At 42.8% G+C, this 20,757-nt stretch overlaps 1 protein-coding gene and 1 long non-coding RNA gene across 2 annotated transcripts; both read right to left on the minus strand.

The window, feature by feature from the left end:
- Window positions 1-1,207: 1,207 nt before the first annotated feature.
- On the minus strand, window positions 1,208-4,419 carry LOC140220036 (uncharacterized). The gene has a single exon (XM_072295610.1). It carries the CDS (start codon window positions 4,289-4,291, stop codon window positions 1,826-1,828), a length of 2,466 nt encoding a protein of 821 aa, XP_072151711.1. The 5' UTR covers window positions 4,292-4,419; the 3' UTR covers window positions 1,208-1,825.
- Window positions 4,420-6,695: 2,276 nt separating this feature from the next.
- Window positions 6,696-7,049, minus strand: LOC117866967 (uncharacterized). Its single transcript, XR_011899042.1, has 2 exons — window positions 6,860-7,049; window positions 6,696-6,771 (listed from the first exon to the last, which is right to left on the minus strand). It is a non-coding gene; the product is annotated as an uncharacterized lncRNA (long non-coding RNA).
- Window positions 7,050-20,757: the final 13,708 nt, after the last annotated feature.

Genomic DNA, 20,757 nt, shown 5'->3' on the forward strand with positions numbered 1-20,757 from the left:
GAATTGTAGCATCCAATAGCTCATCACAGTTTTTTTTAGTCAATTATGGATGACAATAATTTTGTATAACACCCCCCCCCCCCCAAAATTTTCTCCTGTAGTCCAAGTGATCATGTCGCATGTCCGGGACTAAAGTGGATTGTGTCACAATAAGCAAAAACTGCATCGTTGAGATGATGTAATCATCCCTGCAGATGACCATACAACTAGTGAAATGATCCATTCACGCACACGATAAGTATATCTTCGACATGGCCTGGAGACACCACGGGTTGTGGGAACTCAACAGTTCATAGATCAAGCGGGCAGCAAATTCATGCCAAATATGGTGGAAATATGACCAACAGTTGAATGTGAATGAGGTTGGCTTACAATGTAGTGAAGAAGGCGGGGAAGCGGACGCCGGCGGCGTGGAGGGCGACAAGGAGATGCCACGGGAGCGGTGAGGGCTGGGTGAGGAAGGCGAAGGCGAGGGCGTGGGGGAGGTGCGGCGAGGAGAGGTCGGCGGGGACGGAGACGGGGATGGGAGGAGGAGGTGCGTGGAGAGGAAGGGGTGCTCCGGGGTGGATGTGGAGGTTGGGGGCAGGTGGTGGTCGCCGCCGGGCGGGGAAAACGCGGCGGCGGCGGCGGCATTGGGGAGGACCGGAGGAAGAAGAATGACAGGAGGCTTGCTTTGCTTGGATGGATGGTACAGATTCCTTAGTGGGCCTTTATGAAGGCCCATAACGGCATGCCAAAAGGAAAACTCGTAATTGCTGAACAGAGTTTTGTTGCAGCCTGCCCACACACATAACGAACGATTGTACCCAATTTTTTGGGTGAACATGACAATTGAATTACTCTCTCAAGCTGCATATTGAATCCATCAACTAATACATTTTTATTTTTACTCATAATTCTCCATATCAAGGGACAATCACACAACATCTCACATTTGTCCAGCCGGTCAACATCGCATTCAGATCTTCTAAGAGAGTGTTTGGTTCATCGAGCTAAAGTTTAGTCCGTATCACATCGAATATTCGGAGGCTAATTAGGAGGACTAAATATGAATTAATTATAAAACTAATTGCACAAATGGAGGCTAAACGGTGAGATGAATCTATTAAGCCTAATTAATCCATCATTAGCAAATGTTTACCGTAGCAGAATATTGTTAAATCATGGACTAATTAGGCTTAATAGATTCGTCTCACCGTTTAGCCTCCATCTGTGTAATGGGTTTTGTAAATAGTCTATATTTAATACTCCTAATTAGTATTTAAACATTCGATGTGATAAGTGCTAAAAATAAGCAACGGGAACCAAACGGGATCTAAGGGGGTGTTTGTTTCTTTAGCACCTCCTAAAATTCCTGTCATATCGAATGTTTAGATACTAATTAGGAGTATTAAACATAGGCTAATTACAAAACTAATTGCACAGATGGAGACTAATTTGCGAGACGAATCTATTAAGTCTAATTAGTCCATGATTTGACAATGTGATGGTAGAGTAATCATGTGCTAATGATGGATTAATTAGGCTTAATAGATTCATCTCGTGAATTAGCCTTCATCTGTGTAATTAGTTTTATAATTAGCTCATGTTTAGTCCTCCTAATTAGCCTCGAAATATTCGATGTGACATAAATTTTAGTCAGGACTAAAGATCCAAACACCCTCTAAGTAGCAGGCGACCAATGAGTTCGCCAAGATTTTTGATGAATGATGTTCCTCATGGTTCTCCAGCGTTACCTTTTTCTCATCATCGCCATGAACTCAATGTAGTCAATTTGCCCATCCTGAAGTGAAAACCACGTAGGTTATCCGGAGATGTGCCGTTGTTAATTTGTTTTACTTGCCCTTTGGGCTCGCTCCGTCAATTGTTCAGGCTCCTCAGAAATCTCAATCCCATCCTCGTTAATAACTTGCTCATCCCCGGTGACCTTATTAGTTTGTCTGGTTTCAGTACCATTTTGCTGCAATGCTTGAGGACTATTGTTCCCAGATGCATTATCATCCTCATGCCAGAGGCTACTCTTCTCGATGCCGCAGTGCCAAAGCAATACCCATATGAGGGTTATGAACTCCCCTCCGGATTGGAGGTCCCACACGTGTGCTTCTGCATTCCAACTGGGAGCAATGTGCGCAAGTAAATCTACCCAAACTCCTGCCAGAATCTCCCAACGGTTTTGCTCATCCTCCTCGTCAATCAGCTCCATTGCTAGCATAGCACCCTGCTGCACAATGTTCATGTTCAGCTTCCCACTCTCACTGTCCTGCGCTACATTCCTCGCGGTTGCCATCAGTGTCTCATACCTAGTCAGGGTTGAGTCACAATCCTTGAGTGCCTCACAAGCATGTTTTATGGTTTTGTCAAGAACCAGTTTGGGTGTAAGAAAACCATCTGGCAAAAATTTAGACCGAAAAACCAGCAGGTAGGCACAGTACCGAGACAAGCTGCTGGCAGTGCGATAGTTAGTCCTGAGTTGGCCTCGTACATGGATACTGTCATCAACAAGGAACGAAGAGCTGCGACCCAGTTTTCTTCCCAAATATGACCAGATGGATCCCAGGAAGCTGGGATCCCTCAAGTCAATGTTCCTGTCTTTCGCAAGCTTGACCTCACAAAGGCTGGTTGCGATGTGCCACACTAGAATGACTTGAGAGCAAGTGGGCAGTTCAATACATGCCCACTGGTACCGGACAAACCTATTGTTATTGGGTGGGTTCCTAAGTGTCGGAATATCTCTGCGCAGCGGTTGCCTGGTGAGGCCTTGTCTGCGGAGCCCCTGCAGGATCGCAGGCTTTACACATTCAGGGATCCTGATGGCAGCACCAGGTTTTCTTCCATTGAGAATATGTGGAGCCACTCCCAGGGTAATAATGTGGGCCAGTTTCCAGACCGTCGGCTTGTAAGTACATGACTGCAAGAACTCATACTGGTCGATGCGTCCATGCCATGTATCGGAAATTTTGGAGGCGAAGAATGAACTTATCAGATGTTCTATGAGACTAGTGCTCGCAGTCGCAGTACGCCAGCATTGGCTCTGCACATACTTGCACACGAGGAGTAATCTCGTCCAGTTGGAGAGCAGGTATGTCACCATCTCCCAGACCTCCTTGAACACCATGAGTATCAGGAACACCCATGTGGTTACGACACCGACATCAAATCCACCAACCCGGAGCCGGGTTATGCGGCCTTTCTCATTGTCATAGCTACTGCAGGCACTCACGACCAGCCAGACAATGACAGGGATAGTTGCCATGGACTGGATGAGGATCAGGGAGAGAGAAAGAAGCCCTCGCCAGAAGACCATAGGGTAGAAGGTGAAGTAGTAGTCTATGGTGAATGCAAGTTCCAGCTCCAAGATTCTGAATGATCGCCCTGCTGCTCTTGCTGCCTCTGCATGTTGATCACCAATGATCTGAGAAATGATTAGATTCCGTGTCCTGGAGATGCTTCCCGGGTGTAGTGGCACATCCTCAAGCCTACAGCGAAGTAGCCTTGACAATGCGAAGGCCAGGCTGAGGTCCTTGTACGTGCTACTTCTGGAGCTGGAGCTCAAAAGTGGCCCGGAGGAATTCCAAATCTTGTCCAGTGTGATCAGTGAGTCTGGATGATGGCTCATATCAAGATGTAGGACATACTGAGGCTTCTTGATCTTAAGCTTCCCCTTGTACTCTCCATAAACCAGATACCTTTGAAAGTGGTTGAATTCGTTTCTCCGGTCATCATGGTCACCCTCAGTCATGCGCCGCAGGTACTCCGGGAGGAACTCTGAGCTCCGTCCATGCCACAAGGATTTGAGAGCCCTGTTACGTGCCAAGTACCGGTATGTGCTCCGCAGTTGCAGGATGACCAAGAACCACCAATGTGGATTAGTGAAGATCCCCATGTCCAAGTTAAGCATGGCCCCTGCCGCGATGAACTTTATCACATCTGGCAGCACCATCAGCGATGGCCGCTCACTGTCATCCATGATGCTGTGCCTGGAGAGATAGCCCAGGCTACGGTGGAAGCTTACAAGCAAAATGCCCCAGAAAGCAAACAGCGGATTCTCGGAACATGCGGACTGCATGGCTCCCAATAGATACACCAGTATCTGATTAGACATGCCGTCAACGATCTCCATGATGGCTGATAAGGTCGAGCTGCGAGACCGGAAGCGGTAGATGTCCATGATGAACGTCGCAAGGAACATAACTGTGACAAGTGCCACTAAGAACTCGATGCGGATCAAGACATAGATCTTTGTTTTCAGAACGATGAATAAGGATGCAATTGCAGCGCCAACATCCAACATGTTGTAGTAAACTTCTGTCTTTTAATTTTTGTCCTGCTGGTGAAGTGTTCAGAGTGAGCAAGTTTTAATAAAAAGAATAAAATTAGTGTTCAGAGTGACATAGAGGCACGTTTATCATTACTAATTTATTCACCATGTATACATATTTTTTTTGCTGTAAGAATAATCTATTTGGGTATTAAGCTATTTTGTTCACCTTTGTAAACTAATTTGTTTGCGGTATTAAATTATTTTTCTATTTTGCGTGTGGAACCATATTCTTTTTATAGACTAATTTATTTGTGATGCTAAATTATTTGTTTGTTTTTAGATACTAAGTTGTTTGGTGATGTTTTGTTTGTGATGTCCAGCTTCTATTTTTATCCTGTACAACCAAATGTCCACGTTGTTCAACATTTTTTTAACAGAATATCATTATTTTATTCATCATGTTTAATCTTCATGTGAAACCAACATTTGTTCGTAGTAGTAAGAACAAGTATTCTATATTAAAATATTTTAAAAAAAATATCATCCAAATATAGTCAAATGGGGTATAAGAAATCCAATGGTGAAATTAGAATTTAATTTTGATGCTCGGGTAAGAATTACTTTTTTAAACTCTAAACTTGCACGTAGGATGATGTCATCCGCTTTTGTTTCTCTTTTTCACCGATCGGAAACAATCTAAACAAACATACGGGTTAATGAAGCATATTTGGATAATGCTTGAAACAAGCAGCGAACCAGAGGAAGACGAAGGCCAACGGATCCAAGAAGGGTTAAGGACGATCGGCCTATAGGGGCCCATGCTGATCGGCCTAGAGTTCTCTCGTGCTCATTTTTGGCGAGTGATACTCCAAGATGACTTAAGGGCTAAGTTTGTGAAGATATGGTACAGATCGGTTCGGGATCGAAGAGGATCAAGCGGAGATTAGGAAAGTTATCAAAGATCAATCCCATCCCGAAGCTATCGATGTGCCAACCCCACATGCATGTAAAAAGAAGACTCTAGAGCATCGAAGAAGTAGATGAAAGGAGGCGTGAGCGGGCAAAAGGAAGGCCCAGGCTGATCGGCCTGGACCCTCTAGGCTGATCGGCCTGGGGTGTTCCTTCACTCGATCGCCTTCCAATTTATGCCACACGCTCTCCAAATTATAAATACCCTGAAAATCCAATGAGCATCATATTGAAGATGACATATTCGACGTGAAGTAGCAGAGAAGAAGAAGGAGCTTGAGGGACACCACTTTGGAGAGCTGATGATTCTGTGAGGAAGATCCATGCCGGAGTTCTGGAGCTAGGATCATCAAGATTAAGGTAAGATTCCAGTGGTGATCTTGTGATGTAAAATCATTCATGGTGAAGTTAATAGATCTGTTCTTATTCTTAGCAATCTAAGTATCTCCTTCTATGGTTTTATGCTATTTCGAGTTTGCTTGCTTTTCAATCTATGATCGATGATAGATAACTTAGGATGTTTATGTAGTTGTGGTGACCAGATTTGCATGCCTAATCTACCGATGAGTATAACATATTCTTGTGATCGTGCTCTTAATTACCTATACTGATAGAGAGGATCGTGACAGGATCTTTCTTGTGTAAGATGGGTGTTTTCGGGAGCCAAACCGAAGGTGTAGATTTAAAGATGCTTTTACTAAGATCATATCTATTTTGCTATCCATGCTCAGAATTACAACATATGCATAGTCTAGGTTAGTTATCTCTGCTCTATCTGTTATCTGTCTGTACATGCTTAGTAGATTGGATCTAAATGTCTCATCAACATCAAGTTCATACTAATAATGGTATTTGAACTAGATCTTGATCTTATACTATAAGTTTCACGGATTAATAAACTTTAGTCTTCCGAGAGAAAAGTTATAACTGGTCCGTACGGCCGTCAACGGTAAGCAAATGATAGTGTAGCAAGTGACAGTGTGGATTTTGTCACCTTCTAGCGATAGCTAGACGCACCCATCGTGAACCACGACGAGGCGGCCTAGGCCGGTTGTGCGCGGCCAATAGGCGAAGGCCGCGAGTGTTGGCTCAAATATGGCTCCACTTGGCTCTGGCGTTGGACGTGTGAAAAAACTGGCCATTGGATTGTGTCTTGGTTGGAGGTGTTTTTCCCAATTTGTTCCCAAAACTGAGTTTTAGGTATAATGTTGGACACTTTTAGAGATGATTTTACATCCTAGGCACTTTTAGAGATGACACGCCCCTGTTTGTTCACACAAGCGGGTCTTCAACATTCTTACTTCCACGCTGGTCCGTTTGTGTTGAAAAATGTGTATAATGCTGTAACTTCCGTTCTACCGGTAAACAACTGATGTTGTAAGCCTGTAACTAGAGTGAATAGTATGCGGATGCTCTTGTTGAGATTAGATGTTCGTGTGTTTGTTTGATTAACACCGACACCGTACCTCGAGAGGAAGTTGCCAGGGAACTCCGCTTGATGGAGATCGAGAGCGTCGACAACGCTGTGAACAACAGGAAGGCTGGAAGGGAATGCAGCGCATCAATCAATAACTCAATCAGACAAGACATATACATATGTAATCAACGGAGTAATAACTAGCTGTTCACCTTAAAAAACCAAATGTCGTTGGAGCGGACGTCCGCGGCGACGACGACGGTGCGACCCCTGCCGGCCGGCTGCCACTGGACACCGCCTTAGTTGTGGTGTGCTGGTGTCACCACAGCAGGCGGTTGGCCTCCTCCTCCTCCTCTTGCTGCTGCTGCAGCTAAGCAGGAGGAGCAGCGAAGAAAGCAGCTCGATGCGCCGGCAGTGGTGCCAACACTACTGGTGCCGGCTTCACTAAAAAAAAAAGAGAAGGAATTGCCGGGGCCCACGGGTGGCGCTGGCGCATCGGCCACAGGATCGATCCGTGTGTCTCCAATGTGACGTTTCAACGGAGGCACCTGAAACTTTCGGTCGGACCTAGGCATACGGTCGATGCCTCTCCTTCTACAAAGAAGTCTTGCAGGGAAAGTTCAGGGGTATTTGATACGAGATGCTAAACTTTAGTAGGGTCACATTGCTGGATATATAAGCACAAAACGGCAAAAGGAAGCTGCGCCCCCGCAAGGTGAGGGGCCGGATTTCGGCGAACCATTCACGCAGGTGCCGCGCGCCCTTCGCCCGGCCCGGCCCGGCCCGGCGAGGCGAGGCGTGGCGAGGCGAGCGAGCGCGCGCATGTGGAGCTTTTCTTCCCTCCCCACACACATAGCTTGGAGGAGTGGAGACAACTTCCATATTTAAGTTGGTCATCCCTCCCCTCCACTAGCAATGTGGGACTAAAGACTTGCACTCCACCTTTTGCCCACATGGGCCTTTGAGATTTAATTGAAATTCTGAAATTACTAATGGGCTAGGCCCATTATTTCAACACATATCGGATGTTCGGATGCTAATTAGGAAGATTAAACATGAGCTAATTATAAAACTAACTGCAGAACCCCTATACTAATTCACGAGACGAATCTATTAAACCTAATTAATCCATCATTAGCAAATGGTTATTGTAGCATCATATTGTCAAATCATGGACTAATTAGGCTTAATAGATTCGTCTCGCGAATTAGACTCCACCTGTGCAATTAGTTTTGTAATTAGACTATATTTAATACTCCTAATTAGCATCCAAATATCCGATATGACAGGTGCTCCAAACACCCCCTAAGTTACGTATTTAGTACTAGTTCATCAACCCATGCTCCCGCACGGGCTAATACTTTTAACATATATATATATTATAAGTTCTTGCTTAATTTTATTAGGGTGAACTATGAATCAAAATTGCTTTTGTTTTTCTTTCTTGTACCTGTTGATTTCTTATACTTATGGCATCATAAGAGGGGTCATACAATCTTGCAGCAGAGACGGTATATAATTTAATAATATACCATATATTTATGAGCATCGGATGTCATAATTGAGGAGCGAGAGATCAGTACATTTTTAAGGGCCTGTTTGGATACACACTCATAATCTTTAGGACTTCACTTTTAGTCCACTTTTAGGACGTGTGCATCCAAACATATGTCATAAAAGTGCATTCATAATGTTTAGGAGTGTTGTTTTCATTAGGAGGACCAAACCATCATAATGGGTCATTTTTCTCCTAAAAGTGGTCCCCAACCCATCCTTTATCCCTGTTGCCCCTCCCCTTCTCTCTCCACGGCGCTAGAAACAGAGCAGGGGTGGAGTAATTAGGGGTACAAAAGTCATTTCCCCTCTAACATCCTAAAGATTATGATTCCATCCAAACAGCCCACTCATAAATTTTAGGATTACCAATTTCTAGCTCATAACTTTATGAGTGTCCTAAAGTTTATGAGGGTGTATCCAAATAGGCCCTAAGATTGCAACCAAATCACTATGTTTCATGTTTGCGTTCCTATTTAGTAGATATCTAAAGTTTGTGTTATGATATACAAACAACGATCATATGTAAGACATATTTTGTAGGAGGATTCAATAGGAATAAAAGATTCCATAGGAATAACAGTTTGAGAAGCAGCAGGTAAAAACAAAAACTTATGATATGATTAGTTGGCGTCACATACGCCCTAAAAAACCCTAATTTTATAATATAAATCAAAGAAATTTAATAGACAATACTTGGCCGCGCGTTGATATCTTTCTCACGTGTTCTTTGAAACACATCAGCCTGATATCGCTTCTAGCGTAACCAGTTGATCTAAAGCTTCCCTGCAACCCCTTCGATCTATGGCCATTGTATCTCATCCCTAGACCTTGAACCATAGCCTTCCTAAATTTAGGTTAGAATATATTTGGTAGTTGTAGTTATACGTATCGTAGACTGCCATATATATCCGAGGAAGTTTTGCTCCCCAAATCTTGTACTCAATATATACCGGCCGAGGCCTCAATGCAATACAAATCATCTATTATATATATACAATCTATTTCTCCTACACTTAGAACGAACCCTAGCTGCCAAAAGTTTAGGAAGCAACCATAACCAGGCATCGGCAATCGATGAACTCAGAATCCTAGCCGCTATAGTTTAGGCCGCATCCGCAATCATCTATTATTGGCCGCCGATGAGGGTGAGCCACTCTTCCTACATGATTCCTAAGACAGCTCGCGCAGGCTGAGCAACATCTAGGCCTAGCACCGCGTGTGCAAGGAAGCAAAAAGCAGGTCAGTATAGACACTAGGGTTGTCAGCGGGACCGTCGATAGGCTGCGAGAGCAGCGACTACAGCCTTGAGCACCAGGCACTGCATACATCACAATGACAAGAAAGGGAACCGTAGTGCTTGAAGATTTTTTTTTTTGAAAAGCACTACTTGAAGATTTTGATGGGAATAACAGTTCTGTTATACGCGATGGCGGAGGAACGACGAAGTAAACAAGATCAATCGCAGAGAGACACGAGATTTAACGTGGAAAACCCTCCCAATGCGAGAGGGAAAAACCACGGGCGCCAGCCAGCAACAATCTTCACTATATCTGGGTGTGGTTACAACGGAGATTTACAACTTGGGGATACCCTAACTTGGGGCCTTCCCGTATAGAAGTCTATGGTGTGTCTTTTCCATGAGGGAGGTGGTCCATATATATAGGGAGGAAAAACCCCCACAGCCTCGTCTATTAGCAATATGGTACTAATAGATGGTGTAGTCCCTCCAAACGCTAATGGGCCACTTAGCTTCGGCCCACTTCACTTCGGCCCAAGAATTTGGATCATAACCCAACAAACTCCACCTTGAGACAAATTCCTTCTTATAGCATAAAACGAACCTTCACCCTGAAACAAACAAAGAAAACACCTTCGGCGCCAAATAGCCTCTTGGGCTAAACAGTAATACCAACTAAGCTTGAGCAAAGCTCAAACTTAGCAACAGGAACTGGCTTTGTGAACATATCAGCAGGATTCTCATGAGTGCTAATCTTGCATACCTTCAACTTGCCCTTTGCAACAATATCTCTAACATAATTATATTTAATCTCAATGTGTTTTGTCCTCTCATGAAACATCTGATCTTTAGTGAGATAAATTGCACTCTGGCTGTCACAAAACAGGTTAATGCAAGAATCAACTCCAGCAATTTCAGCAAACAAACCTTTTAGCCAAACTGACTCTTTACTTGCTTCACAAATAGCCATATATTCTGCTTCAGTGGTGGACAGCGCAACAACATCCTGCAAATGTGCCTTCCAGCTCACAGCACAACCTCCAATGGTAAAAACATAACCTGTGAGCGATCTTCGCTTATCCAAATCACCAGCATAATCAGAATCAACATAGCCAACGAGTCCTTTTTCAGTCCTGCCAAACTTCAAACAAGCATCCGATGTGCCTCGCAGGTACCTGAAAATCCACTGAACGGTCTTCCAATGCTCTTTACCAGAGTTAGCCATATATCTACTGACCATACTCATAGCATAAGATAAATCCGGACGAGAGCAAACCATGGCATACATCAAAGACCCAACAACACTAGCATACGGAACTCTGGACATGTACTCAACTTCCTCATCAGTGCTAGGACAGTGTAAAGCTGATAATTTAAAGTGGGGTGCAATGGGAGTACTAACTAGCTTTGAATCATGCATGTTGAAACGATGAAGTACTTTCTGAATATAATTTTGCTGACTAAGAAACAATAAACCAGAAGCACGGTCTCTAGTAATTTCCATACCTAGAATTTTCTTAGCAGCACCAAGATCCTTCATGTCAAATTCACTGCTCAACTGAGCCTTTAATGTAGTGATTTCTTTCTTACTCTTGGCAGCAATCAGCATATCATCAACATATAACAGCAAGTATATAGGTGATCCATCAACAAATTTAATGTAGACACAGCTATCATAATCAGATCTCTTAAAGCTATTTGACAACATAAATGAATCAAACCTCTTATACCACTGACGAGGAGACTGTTTCAAACCATATAAGGACTTCTTCAATTTGCAAACATGATCCTCCTTACCAGGCACTATGAACCCTTCTGGCTGGTCCATGTATATCTCCTCCTCAAGCTCTCCATGCAAGAATGCTGTCTTCACATCTAGCTGCTCAAGCTCAAGATCACGCATAGCAACAATGCTAAAGAATGTACGGATTGAGCTATGCTTCACAACTGGGGAGAACACATCATTGTAATCAACACCTGGAATGTGACTGAAGCCTTTAGCTACTAACCTTGCCTTAAACCTCGGAGGCTCACTAGGAGATATACCCTCCTTCCTCTTGAAGATCCATTTGCAACGCACGGTCTTCTTATTTTTAGGCAAACGCACCACGTCCCATGTGCAATTCTTCTCCAGGGATTGCATCTCTTCTTGCATAGCTGAGATCCACTTCTCACGATCTCCAGAAACAATGGCTTCAGTGTATGTAGCCGGCTCATGAGTGTTCTCCACCTGTTCAGCACAACTAAGAGCATAATGAATCATATTACACTCTTCAATCAATCTGGATGGAGGCCCACAACTCCTCTTTGCTCTGCGAAGTGCAATAGGCTGATCGTCTTGCTGCAAAACAAGAGGTGAGTGCTGAACAGTATCAATAGTGTCATCAACAAATTCATCTTCCTGATCATCCATGTGCTCCACCTGCACACTCACATTCTGCTGCTCATCATCAGATCTGTCCGGTACAATATCCATGGGCAAACTGTCATTAAACATCACAGATTCATTAAAAACAACACTCCTGCTCATGAAAGTCTTTCTTGTTTCAGGATTCCATAGCTTATATCCTTTTACTCCAGAACCATAACCAAGAAATAGACACTTAATAGCTCTAGGCTCCAATTTTCCATTATCAACATGAGCATAAGCAGTGCAACCAAAAACTCTCAACTGTGAATAATCAGCAGGCGTACCAGACCATACCTCAATAGGAGTTTTCTTGTTGAGTGGAATAGAAGGTGACCTGTTGATCAAATAGCATGCGGTGTTGGCGGCCTCTGCCCAAAAACGCTTGCTCATCTTCGCGTTGGACAACATGCAACGAGCCTTCGATATGATGGTTCTGTTCATGCGCTCAGCCACACCATTCTGTTGCGGAGTGTGCGGAATGGTGCGATACCTCACAATACCTTCTTTCCTGCAATAATCATTAAACTCATGCGAGCAAAATTCACCACCATTATCAGTACGAAGCAGCTTTACCTTCTTCTCAGTTTGCCTTTCTATCATTACTTTCCACTCTTTAAAAGTAGCAAATGTATCATCTTTACCTTTCAGAAAATAAGGCCATACTTTTCTAGAGTAATCATCAATGATAGTTAGCATATAATTTGCACCACCATACGAGGTCTTACGGGAAGGTCCCCACAAATCTGCATGTATATACTCAAGTATACCTTTGGAGCGATGTACCGCGGTATTGAACTTTACCCTCTTGTGCTTACCAAAAATGCAGTGCTCACAAAAGTTCATCTTACTTTGAGTGCAGCCATTCAGCAGGTTTCTCTTAATCAATTCTGCCATACCAAGTTCACTCATGTGTCCAAGGCGCTTATGCCAGAGGTTACTATTATTATCAGAGACAGTAGCAGCCGTAGCAGAACCATGCAAAGTACTTCCTCTAAGCACATATAACTTGGCAGAATTCATATCACCAACCATGTAAACGAGAGAACCTCTTGATACCTTTAAAACTCCACCTGAAGCGGAGTACTTGTACCCATCATCATCGAGTGTGCTGAGGGAGATGAGATTTCTTGCCATCCTTGGTATATATCGCACATCATCCAGCGTGCAAACCATGCCATCATGTGACCTGATCTGAACTGATCCAATGCCCACGATCTCACATGGGTTGTCATCTCCCATGCGTACGACATCTCCACTCTGCACAGGCTTATAAGAACTAAACCATTCTCTGTTAATGCAGATATGAAACGAACATGCCGAATCGAGTATCCATTCATCATGACCAGCAACGCAACCAGCAAATGTGACAAGGCAATCTCCTGAATCAATACTATCAGCACCAGAGACCACAGAGGCATTACCTTCAGTTTTATTTTTCTGTTGATATGCGGCATTCCTCTTCTCCTTATTCTTTACCTTATAGCAATCCTCGATGAAGTGGTTCGTTTTCTTGCAGTACCTGCAGAACTTCTTATCCCTGGACTTTGAACGTCCTCTACCATGCTGGCTCTTGTCGCGATTATTGTTGTCGTAGGACTTCTGCTCAGATCTGCCCCTGACCTGCAACGCTTCGCCCTTGGAGGATGACGACTCACCCTGCACCATACCTTTCATCTTCTCCTTACTTTGGAGCGCCTCATAAACCTCCGCTAGGGTTAGTTCATCACGGCTTAACAATATGGTGTCACGGAAATTTGAATATGAACCGGGCAGTGAGCATAGTAACAAAAGACCTAAATCCTCATCATCAAATTTTACCTCCATGGATAACAGATCGGCCATGATCTCCTTAAAGACCGATATGTGATTCATCACCGATCCTCCCTCCTGCAACTTGTGCGAGAACAACTTCATCTTCATGTGCATCTTACTGGTGAGATCTTTTGACATGCAGATCGATTCCAGTTTCAACCAAAGTTCTGCAGCAGTTTGCACCTGCAGCACTTCTTGCAAGATATCATTAGAAAGATGAAGTTGAATGAGCGATAGAGCCTTACGATCTTTACGTTTCTCCTCAGGAGTCCATTCTTCCTTCTTCTTCTTCCCGAAGCAAACAAGCGCTTCATCCAGATCCTGTGATTGGGCGAGTATCGCCCTCATCTTCACTTGCCACAGCGAGAATCTCGTCTTGTAGTCGAGTAGCGGTAGATCAAACTTCATCGACGCCATCACGTTGCCCTGATCTGAAAAACTCAGCTCTGGTACCACTTGTTATACGCGATGGCGGAGGAACGACGAAGTAAACAAGATCAATCGCAGAGAGACACGAGATTTAACGTGGAAAACCCTCCCAATGCGAGAGGGAAAAACCACGGGCGCCAGCCAGCAACAATCTTCACTATATCTGGGTGTGGTTACAACGGAGATTTACAACTTGGGGATACCCTAACTTGGGGCCTTCCCGTATAGAAGTCTATGGTGTGTCTTTTCCATGAGGGAGATGGTCCATATATATAGGGAGGAAAAACCCCCACAGCCTCGTCTATTAGCAATATGGTACTAATAGATGGTGTAGTCCCTCCAAACGCTAATGGGCCACTTAGCTTCGGCCCACTTCACTTCGGCCCAAGAATTTGGATCATAACCAAACAAGTTCGACAGGAATGGCGAGAGGCAAGACGTCTGTACTTTTTTGCTGATGAAAGTAGCACCAGGCCAAAAAACATCTGATTTAGCTGGCGTCTGGTTTTCTAGTTGATGGGGCAGTACACAAAAGCATCGGATGTTTCTAGATAGACGGCAGCTCTTTAAATATACACACGTACATGGTATATGATTTTTTTATATTAGCTACCGACCCTGATTTAAATACATAACAGATGTTAAGGAGCAAGAGATTAATTAGGCTATTTGTGACCGGTATGATAATTTATTTTAAATTATTTTTAAATGAGATAAGTGGATTACTTTAGTTAATTTTTATAATGGCAGAGGTGGGTAATTTAGATATAGATTTGGAGGTTACTTATACTATTTTCATAATAGCAGAGGTGGATAATTTTTATAAAATATAATAGATCCAATAGCTAGAATAATTTGATATGCGGAATTGATGGTTATATGTTTTGTTTTTCAAGAGAATGTTTTGAATTTTTCTCTTTTTTAAGAGTGTCTACCCTAGTGTAGGCTTCAAAAGGCAAGACGTCGGTACCCTTTTTTTTTCATGAAAGTAGCAGCAGGCCAAAACAACAAACATGTGATTTAGTTGGTGTCCTGGTTTTCTAGTTGATGGGAGCAGTACACAAAAGCATAGGATGCTTATATATACACACGTACACGATATATAATTTTTTTTATATTAGCTACTGACCCTTTTGGGATAGATTCTTTCTCTGATTTAAATACATATAGAGATTAAGGAGCAAGAGATTAATTAGGCTATTTGTGACAGGTAGGATAATTTAATTTAAATTATTTTTTAAATGACATAAGTGGGTAATTTAGGTGAATATTAGGGGTTGCTTCAGTTAATTTTGTGTAATGGAAGAGGTGGGTAATTTAGATATAAATTTAGGGGGTTACTTTAGGCTATTTTCATAATGATAAATGTGGATAAATTTTTAGACAATATAATGGATGTAATGGCTAGGATAATTTGATGTGCCGAATTGATGGCTGGATGTCTTACTTTTTAAGAGAATTTTTAGAATTTGTCTCTTTTTTAAGAGTGTCCACCTAGGATCTTATATGACTTCATGTGATGGCTTTAAAAGGAGCATCCGATTAGTAATAGTGAGATGAGATAGGATGGTCACATTCACAGGTCCGAATAACTTTGTTGACATAAAAACGCATCGTCACACTCAAACGTGCAGCACTCAAGGACGCACCTTGCAATGCCTCTGTGCAAAAACTAGATGCTCTAGCTTTTAGAAACTGGAATACTCGGTTTCGTTCGTGAGCCCGACCAGAAAAAAATAGATGCACTGATTTTTAGAAACCGGACTCTCCGGTTTCGTCCGGGAGTGAATGCTCGCAGGGAGGGATTTGTTGGAGCAAGCGCACCTTAGATTATTCTAGGTTCGGCAGGCCACCTTCAAACACCGTCAAGACGAAAGAAAGAATATAACTTAGGGTTTGGAAAAGTAGGTCAAAAGGAAAAGGTAAAAAGAAAAAGTAGGTCAAAAGGAAAAGGAAAAGGTAGAAAGAATATAACTTAGTCACAACATGCTTGAAATCAGCTAAAATCCGATTTGTTAGTCTAAACCGGACCCCTTGAAACCCACCAATCAGTCCCCACCAGTTTTCTTTGGACTAGATTTCTAAATTGACAGAAACTTTCTCATACAATGTCTATATTGGATGAATTATATATGCATTTCAATCATCTCGATAAGAATGATGAAGTCAAATTTGTGATTTGAAGCTTTCCTAAAACCGGAGCCTTCACTTCGCCCATCCGTACTAATTTTGGTCATTATCAAACCTCTTAAACTATTTTTGTTTCAATTTCAATCCGTGCTAATTTTTATCATGAACAAATCTCTTAAAAATAGCAATTCCCCGTCATTTCAATTCTCTTTTGGGTCTCAAGATAATTATGCCTACTCCTTGATAGTGTAGGATGCCAAGGGAATACTTCCTAGAGATATATTCGACCTGTAAAGCGAATAACCATCAAAGCTGAGGTCGTGGCTTCGAATATTGTTCCGAGCTTCCTCCGTATCTCAAAGGATTTTTTTTTTGACGTGCCAAATCGGAAGACGAAAATGAAGGGTCTTGCACATAAGAAAAATAATGTGAAAATTGCACAACCTAGTTAAAGTTCTTAGACCTTAGAGCATCTCCAGCAATCCCCTTTTTAACGATAAATTCACTATTGAGAAAAAAGTGCTTCTGCAGTCCCCCAATACTTTTCTCTTTTTTTTAATATCTTTTTAGTCCATCCTAATATTTCATCCCTATTCCTCTCAAATAGAGAGTTTCTCCCACTACTACTACTGCAGAGAAGTGTCATACGTCACTGCGTGAGAACCACCTAATTGGTAACGGGCGTAGACAGCCATTGGTAATTGTTAACGCAAAAACTAGCCTTGCGATGATCACACGCGAGAACCTGGAGATCCGGTTAACTCCGGTGCAGGTTCCTATCGACTTGCGAAGGTGCGCGTGCTAGTCGATTTGACCCTGAAATCGACAGGATGAATGCAAATGTTAAATTCTAGAGCCTATCGGCTAGGAAGCTGTCGAGCTCACGGGCAATAGCGTATCGGCTAAGTCATTCAATAGCATCATTAAATAAAGATATGAATTGAAAGAATAAAGATCCTCATGGGCCGAGAAGTTCGAAGAGGGATCAATGCAAATGCGTTTAAACAAGTAAATACATCAAACCCATAGCAATTAAATCTACCATCACTATCAATCGGATCAGACCTAACTGAGACAGTGTACCAACAAACCATTCTAAATAGAGTTGATCTAAATATGATAAAACATATGCATTGGCACACGGAGTTGATCGATCATTGTACCAACAAACCATTCTAAATAGAGACAACCAACCGATAGCGTCTGATTCATTGTCACCACCGATCGGATCGAACTTAATCGAGACAGCCTCGTTAGCAGGGCAAAGGATCAAACGTGACAAATTGACGAATCTAAGTCTAATGGGATGAGGATACAGCGAAATCTCAACCAAAAACCACCAATAAGAGTCTATCGGCTATCAGAGAGCACTTTTGCTGATTTCTAATGATGCGAGATGCAAAGCGACGTGGCGGAATCAAAAGATAAACTAATCGATAGATCTTAATCCAGGTGCGATAACTGTAATTCTAAACAAATCGAGCAAGAGGTCAAATAATGCAACCTTACAAGATAAGTAAAGAAATGATAACTGGTGAGCAGTCTAATCTAAGCAAGAGGCCGATACGACGCAACTTGATTAGAGCAGATTGAACTCGATAAATTGCACTAACAGAAACAAAATATACTGAGAAAGTCATGAATCTGATAATACAATGACCGATAAGTAGCCTCGCACTAACAGGTTCAAAATATCGAACTAATCGAGAAAGTTTTGAAGCTGATAACACGATGACCAAGGGTGACGGAACTTACAAACTCGCCGGAGGTCGAAGCCAATGCAACCTTGCGAACTCGCACAAAACTCGTCGAAATCTACTCTACTCCTACTCCTAGAGTTTGGTGACACTAGACCGAAAAAGTAAATTGTATTGATGAGTGTGTACTGTTTCTTTACAATGCCATGGTAGTATATTTATACCCGAGGCTCAAAAGTCCTAATCGGTCACAACTTGGCGCACCGGTACAAAATATTCTAAAATAAAAGGAAATACAATCCTTTTTAGATACAACTCCACTGTTTCCCTTATTTAGTGGAGACTTCCTAGACATGCTCCAGAACTTTTTGCAAATCATCATCAATAGCTTCAAGCCCGAACCGCTATCGTCATCAGCTTCCGCATCCTGATCGGCATCGGCGCATGCCTCCCGATTGTCATTGGCTTCTAAATCCTCATCGCCATTGGCTCCCTTTATCTTGGTCAAAAACTGGTGTCAACAGTAATGGGCATCGAGTCTGTTCCTGTAGCATCCTGCTTTTTAGAGCATTTAAAAATATGGACTTTCAAATTTTTTTCTCTAAACATAAATTCCTTTTCTCAAAATTATTCAACTTCTTTTTACTTTAAAACTAATTAAGCATTGAACCTACATGAGTGACGCATTTGATTGCTCTTAAGAATCTATTCCACCCCTTGGAAATCCTAGAAACATTCCCCTTCCCTAAAATCGTAGAAATAGTATTCAAATTTAATTTGAATATTAACCTCATTCAAACCCCTATGAAACCACCATTCAACCCCAGCCATTCTCAAACATTTCTAATCTCTCTAGAAGTCCTACTTCCAAACTTTAGTCAATCCTCCCAAGTCAAACCTTATTTAGATTTGAAACCCAAACCAAATCTAAACTTAGAAACCTTTCAAACAAAAAGATAAAGCCCTTCATATGGTTACCAGGCTGCTCTTCTTCTTTCTTTTCCCCCAACCTAGCTTCCCATCGTCGGCCCGACTCGGCTCTTAGACTGGCCCGTTGACCTTCCCTCTCTCCATGCACCGGCCCGCTGGCCACACCTGCACACGGTCCGGCTCCAGCCCAACGCACTCGCCTATGGGCTGACCTGGCAGTCCACTTCGTCCACCAGCCCGGCTCGCATGGCCAGCACACCCCAGCCCGCCTCCAGCGCCGCCTTCTCAGCCGCGCCGCTGCCGGATGATGCCCCCTCCCCAAACGCCGCCTCATGTCGTCCATTTGCCTTGTTGTTCACATGATTCATTAATTATTTATAAGTCTATTTCTAAATAATTAATGAACTACCCATCGAATATCTGGGAATTCATCTTTAAATGCCAGGTAATTCCCAAAATGCCCATCATCCTTCCTTCTCCAATTCCTTAGGTTGGTATTTGATTGATTGATTATTAGATTGATTCTACTACTGTGTGCTTATGCTAGATGGTAGATGACCAGGCTCTGCTCCAAAGCTGAGGAACCAGAAGACTTGAAGCCAAGGACCTGAATGCCCTACGAAACGCTAAGAATCTTCAATAAAGGCAAGTCCTGACTCTAGCTCATGATTTGCCCCATTGAGCGTGAGAATAATAATACTGCCAATTTAATATGATTAATTGCATTTATTTTCTAGGGTATTTTAAAATGCGTGCTTGCTAGCTATACCCAAAAAGGACATATTAGTCCTTTTTGCTATTGAAATGCCATAAGCCATATTCACCCTAGGTAAAACTACATACCCCATAAACCCCTCCTATGTAGATACGCTAGGCAAGTCGAGTCACCCCCGTATACGGGGATAATACTTGTTGGATCCTCTATGGAGAGGATCCAACTCCTCATAAAATTTTAATTTTATAAGAAGCTTAGGAAAGGGTTTTCTATTTTGGGAAGCATAAGTTAAAAGATAAAATGATAATAATAGCAACCCCTAGGGTGTGTTATGGACTTAGGAGTAAGAGGATGGCCTCAGAGGAGGGTAATCCATCCCAGAGCTTACTCCGGTCGCATAAGGATCGGTTCATTGGGCATGTCTTTCTTGTGAACTGTATAGCCATACGTGCTAAAAAGTTACAACCTTCGAGAGTGCCTGTTTATGTGAGGCCTTGGTTCAAAGCTATCGGGAGTGCCTATTTATGTGAGGCCTTGGTTCAAACCCCGCTAGCTGAACCTAATCATCCATCCCAAGTGGCCAAGGTGGGAAACGGAGATATGCTGGAGCAAGACCTTCAAATAGTCCTAGGTCCGATTGGCTCGGGTTGACTGAGAGAGGGTCAGAGACCCTAAGGGCTAGAAGCCCTGTTTGATTTATTTTATGCGCATGTTCCCGGGATGAGATCCGCGAAGCGGATGTTAGTGGCCCCTATTTAGACCCAATGTATCCGTGGATATACCTAGGGAATGCTATCTAGAGATGGACGCAGGCGGGTATGGATCTCGTAGGTCAGTACCGCCTTTTTGCGAGGGTATGGGCTGATCGGACGTATGGGGAAGTGTACACCTCTGCGCAATCTATTCGAATAGCCGAGGCTCACGGTTATGAGCTCACTAAGTTAAAGTCCCCATGATTACTCTTTGGAATTCTTTGGGAAAGGGATTAGTGTGTTAGGAAATACTGGATGAAAGTCGTTGGACTGGATTCCAAAATAAAACTTGGGGACGGGTAGGGGAGGTAGTTTTCCCCCTTCAGGACCACAACATTTAAAATATTGAATAACATATTTACTAGAGTCCTTTCAATTCTCATCTTTTAACTCACCTTGCATACAAGAGATGCTTTAGACATAGGATATACTTTTAAAACA

Source organism: Setaria viridis, chromosome 8 (assembly GCF_005286985.2).
Source record: "Setaria viridis chromosome 8, Setaria_viridis_v4.0, whole genome shotgun sequence".
NCBI lineage: Eukaryota > Viridiplantae > Streptophyta > Magnoliopsida > Poales > Poaceae > Setaria > Setaria viridis.

Bases quoted from the DNA above. Each gene is read 5' to 3' on its own strand.
- LOC140220036 (XM_072295610.1), bottom strand. From the start codon at position 4,291: ATGTTGGATGTTGGCGCTGCAATTGCATCCTTATTCATCGTTCTGAAA.